This window comes from Oryzias melastigma, linkage group LG16 (genome assembly GCF_002922805.2).
Source record: "Oryzias melastigma strain HK-1 linkage group LG16, ASM292280v2, whole genome shotgun sequence".
Lineage (NCBI taxonomy): Eukaryota > Metazoa > Chordata > Actinopteri > Beloniformes > Adrianichthyidae > Oryzias > Oryzias melastigma.
Window position 1 is genome coordinate 26,609,225 of NC_050527.1, and position 7,548 is coordinate 26,616,772.

The 7,548-nt window shown below is 39.6% G+C and overlaps 1 protein-coding gene across 2 annotated transcripts in view; it reads right to left on the reverse strand.

Annotated features, from left to right (window-relative positions):
- Positions 1 to 4,851, reverse strand: part of si:dkey-82o10.4 (uncharacterized protein LOC797793 homolog) — an 8,889-nt gene extending 4,038 nt beyond the window's left edge. The window contains exons 1-3 of one of the 2 annotated variants that reach the window (XR_002917375.2): positions 4,421 to 4,851; positions 2,154 to 2,225; positions 1,920 to 2,080 (exon numbers count right to left, since the gene is read on the reverse strand). Coding sequence is in view for 1 of the 2 variants with exons in the window: in XM_024258300.2 (XP_024114068.1) it covers positions 1,954 to 2,080; positions 2,154 to 2,225; positions 4,421 to 4,777 (556 nt within the window). In the remaining variant the exon portion in view is untranslated. The remainder of the gene's footprint in view (positions 1 to 1,919; positions 2,081 to 2,153; positions 2,226 to 4,420) is intronic. The other variant, XM_024258300.2, reaches the window with a different exon arrangement.
- Between the last annotated feature and the right edge of the window lie 2,697 nt (positions 4,852 to 7,548).

The window sequence follows — 7,548 nt, forward strand, 5'->3', positions numbered from 1 at the left end:
ACGCTAGCAACTGTTGCTAAGGACTTTTCTGACGACACTGTGAAACGACAGGAGCTAACGACCCTAGCAACTGTTGCTAAGGACTTTTTTGACGACACTGTGAAACGACAGGAGCTAACGACCCTAGCAACTATTGCTAAGGACTTTTCTGACTACACTGTGAAACAACATGAGCTAATGACGCTAGCAACTATTGCTAAGGACTTTTCTGACTACACTGTGAAATAACACGAGCTAACGACGCTAGCAACTGTTGCTAAGGACTTTTCTGACTACACTGTGAAACAACACGAGCTAATGACCCTAGCAACTATTGCTAAGGACTTTTCTGACGACACTGTGAAACGACAGGAGCTAACGACCCTAGCAACTGTTGCTAATGACTTTTCTGACAAAACTGTGAAACGACAGGAGCTAACGACCCTAGCAACTGTTGCTAAAGACTTTTTGACTACACTGTGAAACAACACGAGCTAACGACCCTAGCAACTACTGCTAAGGACTTTTTGACTACACTGTGAAACAACATGAGCTAATGACGCTAGCAACTATTGCTAAGGACTTTTCTGACTACACTGTGAAACAACACGAGCTAATGATGCTAGCAACTGTTGCTAAGGACTTTTCTGACGAAACTGTGAAACGACAGGAGCTAACGACCCTAGCAACTGTTGCTAAGGACTTTTCTGACTACACTGTGAAACGACAGGAACTAACGACGCTAGCAACTGTTGCTAGGGACTTTTCTGACGACACTGTGAAACGACAGGAGCTAACGACTCTAGCAACTGTTGCTAAGGACTTTTCTGACGACACTGTGAAACGACAGGAGCTAACGACCCTAGCAACTATTGCTAAGGACTTTTCTGACTACACTGTGAAACAACACGAGCTAACGACCCTAGCAACTATTGCTAGGGACTTTTCTGACTACACTGTGAAACAACACAAGCTAACGATGCTAGCAAGTGTTGCTAAGGACTTTTTGACTACACTGTGAAACAACACGAGCTAATGACGCTAGCAAGTGTTGCTAAGGACTTTTTGACTACACTGTGAAACAACACGAGCTAATGACGCTAGAAACTATTGCTAAGGACTTTTCTGACTACACTGTGAAACAACACGAGCTAATGAACCTAGCAACTGTTGCTAAGGACTTTTCTGACAAAACTTTGAAACGACAGGAGCTAACGACCCTAGCAACTGTTGCTAAGGACTTTTCTGACTACACTGTGAAACGACAGGAGCTAACGACCCTAGCAACTGTTGCTAGGGACTTTTCTGACTACACCATGAAACAACATGAGCTAATGACGCTAGCAACTGTTGCTAAGGACTTTTCTGACTACACTGTGAAACGACAGGAGCTAACGACGTTAGCAACCGCTAATAAGGAATTTTCTGAAGACAATGTGAAACGACAATAACTAATGACGCTAGCAAGTGTTGCTAAGGACTTTTCTGACGACCAGATTCAATAACAATAACAAATGTATAGTTTTAAGCATAATTGAACTATAACATCATGGAGCAAATCCAAAGCTGTCATCAAAGACGTGTGGATATGCAGAAGATGTTGCTTAGTAGACATTTAACTTTCATATTAGGGCGGGGGCCGCAAAACATCGACTTGGGGGCCACAAATGGCCCGCGGGCCGCCAGTCTGAGACCCCTGATTTACACGGTCTGATGCTGACGTGGAGATAAGCGACCTTCATATCTGCTTCAGTCCAATATCCTAATTTTACAAATAAATGCATACATTTCAAATAAATTTGCTTTCTCCGCCTTAGAATCAGCTGGAAATTACAATAAATACGTAAATGATGGAAGAGTTACGATGGTTAAAACGAATGTAAACACGGGAGCTTTAAGGGTCTAAAGGCTTTTTTCTCCATAAATGACGGAAACAGAACTTTAAATCGGCGTAAATCCACCGTGACGGCTCACCGAACTGGTCAAAGACCACAGAGACGTCTTCTGGAAGCACAAATATGATGTCATCCATGTTGACGGAGAGCTGCTTCCTCTGAGCGTCGGTGAGAGAACCGCACCTCTTCTCCACGTACTCCACCATCTGAAACGATCCAGTCGTAGTTTTCATCTCGATGACGCTGGGATGAACATCAGAAGATCAGCAGAAAGGATACCTCGAAGGACACCAGCCCCTTCAGCTCGTGATACCGTCCTCTGGACATCTTGTTGGAGACGTGGACCAAAGCCTGGAGAAGACCAGTGACAGTGAAGGTTAAGATGTTATCAGACCACGCCATGGTTGGTTTAGCTCTGGTCTTCTTTTAGCATCAGGATGTAGACGTTACACAGAAGTACCAAGAGTGTGGGTCATTTACCACTCGGATGATTGATGGAAGGAACTACAGACGGCTGTGAATAAATGAGACACTGAATAATACGATACAAGACCATAACACAAAATCTGAAATACTTGATCTGAATATCAATACACCTTTCACATGAATGAAGCTGTATAGAACACTAAGCAATAGAACTGCATCTCACATACAAACAGCTCTATGATTTTAGATTTAGAGGTATTGTTTCTGAAAAAGATTCTGTACTTGTAATAAGAGATTTTTGTGTCTTTAGAAAAGAAATTGTCAATATTTAAAACATTTTTGTGCTTGTAATAAGATTTTTTATGTTTATAACACTATTGTGTAACTAGAAAACAATTATCCGTCTGTAAAAATCCATAAACAAAACGAGCGTGTGCTTTGATCTACAATGACACAACCCAAGTTACATGTTAGGACAAAAAAAACAACAAAAATGTTTCTTCATTCATCGTGGAGGAAAGACAAAATGGTGAAAGATATTAGAATGTCCTAAAACTAATAATAATGAACACTTTGTTTTTGTTTTTTAGTTTCAGTGATGTAATAAAATACATTAATTACCATATTTCAGGGATCTTCCGACATCTTTTGTCTGATGTCCTTCAATAAGGAAACAATTCTTTCTTCTTTTTCTCCTAACATGAATTTCACACATCGACCAGATTAAGCACAACACTGATTGGTTTATCGAGAAGGAAAAGAATTGTTCTTGTAACTTTAGCTTTATCATTATGGATTAAAGTGTTATTGATGTTTTCACACACACAAACACACAAGCCATTTTTCTCTATGGGTTCACAGACGCACAAATCTCTTATTACACTTATAGAAGTTTTTACTAACAGTTCTTCAAATAAAAATCATTTTTATTTGTGGAAAATGTCTTGAAATGAAACAATTTTACAGACATTCAAATAAAACTTTCACACTAAGACAATACTTCAGCAACAAATCAAACTTTGTGTAGCTTCTACCAAAGTAAATTTCAAGTGTTTTTCTTTTTGTAAATTAAGAGTGTTTTAACATGTTTTATGGCATTTTTCCGATGATGGAGGACAAATATAAAACACATGATTTCATCTGTTCCTGATCCAATGTAATAACACATTTATAAGTAGGGCTGTTAACATTAACACACGCGATTAATCAGAAATAATGAACGCGTTAATATGTAGTGACGCAAATTAATCGAAGAAATAAAACATTTCCTCAGGTATTATCCCGTCCATAACATGGTCACTTATAAGAGAGATAAATATTCAGTCAGCTTTTTATACTTTATTCTTGTTATTTTTATGGTTTAGGTCACTTATTCATAAAAGAGGACTATTTGATTATGGTCCCGTGCCATATTGTACACATAGATTTTACCTGGTAAAACATTGCGATTAATCGTGATTAATACCAACACAAATTAATCAGATTTTTTGTAATTGGTTGACAGCAGAAATTAAAAGTAAAAGAGTTTGTGATTTCATATTGTGATCAGTCGCAGATAATAAGTGGTCGGTAAATACTGAGACTAAAACAGAAGCTATAGCGATTAATTGCGATTAATTTTTTCCAGGTTTGCGATTAATTAGTTAATTTTTTAATTGATTCCCTAAAAAAATAGTCAAGTTTTATCAAAACAAGATCAGAAATGTAGAAAAAAAGGTTTAATTTTTGGATGATGCTAATTGCACGTATTTATTGTCCGACGAAACACAAAAACTGATGGAAATTGATGTAATTCATGCATGCAGACCACATGCAGCCAAGATGCCCAAGACTATATGTGTACATATTAACCTGATGTAGGTCCTAACGGTTTACTAACTCTGCCTTTAGGTCTGTGCAAGAAAGAAAGTTCAGCACTGGTTATAATTTAGAAAATGACTGTGATTCGTCACTTTCTTAGTTTGTATCCATGTATCCTCAGCATCATTACCACAGATCCTTGTGTCAGCACCAAATAGAAAGTATGTACTAATGTGTTTATATATATAAATATTTTATTAAGTAGAGAATAATTAGGCCCCCCTGTGAGTTTTTGCGTGTCCCCCCCGGCTGTCAGATACCTGCTTTACGCCCCTGTCAAACTCCTCGGAGTTGATGTTCGAGTCGAAGTAGAGGTCTATCAGCGCCGTGAGGACTTTACACCGGATCCAGGTCAGCGGGTCCGGGATCCCGACCACGGACACGGGGGGCTGCCGGCCGGGGTCCCGCGGGGGCCCCTCGGTTCCGGCCCGCGAGCAGAACGCTCTGTGATTGTCCCGGAGGAGCGCGCGGCTCCGCGCGCCGGGTCTCACGAAGGCGCGCGCGCGGACGCTCGCGCTCGGCCGCTCTCCGCAGCTGAAGCCGCTCCTCCAGGCGCGCAGTCCGGCAGCGAATCCGCCGAGCTCCCGGCGCGCAGCGAGGCCGCCGAGCCGCTGCATCACGGCGACCCATCCACGACACGGCCCGGGAAACTTATGCAAGTCACCCCATGTTTTACCCACAATGCTTTGGGTCACCGTGACGTTCTGACGTTCAGTTGTTGCGTTCAAATACAGATACAAAGTTAAATGTTGTTTCTGTAAATTAGCTGACGTTTTTAAATAACATTTTATGTTTTTGTTTTATTTTGTAAATATGAAAGCGGACTGGGTAATATAAGGGCAAATATTTGGGTCAGAACATTCAAAAATAAATAATATTTAAATAAATATTTTTTACTGTTATGACTCTTAAATAGATCAACTAAAAGCTAAATATCGTCCATAAACCGGCACCAAAATCAATTCTATGTGCTTGTTGCACCTGCTTGTAATAACACGACTGAGGACCAAAACTTACAAGCAGTCTTTGAAAGCAGCATCCTGGCCTATAACTAAAGTGTCCAGCAGAGGGAGACAAACTCTAACTTTTATCTTCTTTCTGTTGTGGTTTAGCGCTCAAAGCTGACCGTGAGAAGGCCCTGCTTTCTGTCTGTGTGGGGCCTCTCCACTTTCCTCCCACAATCCAAGACATTTGTGTCATAGTGACTCAAAATTCTCCATTTGATGTGCGGATTAATGTCGTTTGTTTCTGTGTTGACCTCTGACGGACTGAAGACTCATCTGGGGTGGATAGGCTCCAGCAGCTCCCTCATCCAGATGGGACTTCAGAATATGGAAGTCCAATCCTGTATTGCTTCAGACCAATTTAGTACTTTCAACATTTTTAAGAACATGCATAACTTTAGGCAGTAAAACGTGGAAAAAAATAATTTCCAACTAAAAAAAAAAGTCACAATTACAGATTTTTGCTGCAGAAAAGTGAAAAATCTACATTTATTTGGATATATTTTAAAGAGAACTGATGTTTGTTTTTTTATTTATCTAAAATATGTTGTGTGTTTCATACTGGATGACCTTTAAGATTATATTGGCACCCCTACAGAACTTTCCTGGTTTCTCCACCAATCCTTTCTACCACACAGATTCACCTTTTTAATACATACAAAGCTGCTGCCAGCTTTAATCACAGAGAGTCCTCTTTGAAGATCCTTTGTCTACCATCTTCCTACATTGACTCTGTGACCCCAGACTCCGCCCACTTTGGCAGGTGAAACCACTAGCTTACTAATGCACCAGTTCATGTGCTTTACTTTAATACTGCAGAAAAATATCTTATGTGGGAATCAAACTTCTGCCTGGCAGATACATGCATGTCCATAAGTTTGAAAATCTTTCAACTTATCTGCAGAAAATATAACATTTTCAAAATTTCAAGAAGCTTTTTCCTCAGATAAATCTGAAAACTAATTTGAGTGGAAGGTAAATGTTAATTATTTTACTAATTGGTCAATAAACTAGCAATGCTTTCAATCTCCAAATTCACTTTTTCCCACCCTCATTTTCTGCAGCAGTTCCTCCGTTTTGCCGCTAGAGGGAGCTGTTGTCCACACTTGTGCTCCTCCGACACGATGAAGACGTCAACTTTCTGTTGGAGAAATCCATCACTCAAACACTCCGTGATCTGGACTCTTTCTAGAACCGTTCTATTAATTATAAACGCCGATAAATAAATTGATAAAACAAATCAATGATAAAGGCTTTTCTTAAACAATAAACAAACATGCAAGAAAACAAAAGTTACATTGAAGTGAATTAATTCATCATTGCTAAAAGACAAAAACATAAAACCTATCACCAATAGCCAATTAAAAAAGAAAAACTTTTGATCTTTTTAGAGAAATCTCAAGACTTCCATCTGAAATGTAAAATTAAATATAAAATTAAAATGATGCATGAAGCGAGTTTAGATGCACATTTGTTCATCTGCAGACATTTTCTAAATGGTTTTGATTGAAAATAAAACTTCTCTTTAAAAAGAGACAGAAATCTCTGCGTAATCGCCTGCTTTTAACATTTTTCAGGTGGTTGACATTTAATGGCAGAGAGAAAATGATTTTGTTGTTCTGAAAACTTTGTGCTGGAGGGCGTAAAATCTGAAAATATGCTGTTTTCTCTGCAGGCAGACTTTGTGTGTCGCTGGCAGAGAGCCACTCACAATAGCAGGCACAGGTGTTGACCAGAAAAAAAATTCAATTATCATGACAGAATAAATTGCAGTGTGAGACGGAAAGCTTTTATTTTTGAAGTTTCTTTTCTCAGTTTCAAAAAAGTTGATCGAAGACTGAAATCTTTTCCCCCTGAAGGAGAGAAATGAGAACAAATGCTCCAATAGTTTCACCTTTTGTGTGTTTTTTTAATCCAGACCTGAATTTAAAAATCCAGTAAAATTTATTATTCATTTGAGATGTGATTAATATGCAAAATTATGCAAATTAAGATGCAATTAGGCTCCAATTCTCTGGTGGAATTTTCCATTATAATTTAATACAAAGTAACAGAGTAATTGGTGTCACGTGTAATTACGGTTACTCAAGTGCACTTTCTGGCATGCTAATCATTCGCTATATGTTGGTTATCCCATGCAAATGCGGCGAGCGGCGGCGTTTGCAAACGCAGCGCAGAGACGGTAAACCCGAGCTGGGACGCTTAGAGCGGCGGCGGCGGCGTCCTCCCCACAGGAAACTGTTGCTCCGGTTTGCAGGAGGAGGAGCTTCAGGACTTTGACCTTCCTGTCGGGGATGACCTCTGACCCCTCACACCTAAAACTGCCTTTTATTTTGAAATGTTGTCCGGTTTTCTGTCCCGCTCTGCTCTCAGTCTTCATGATC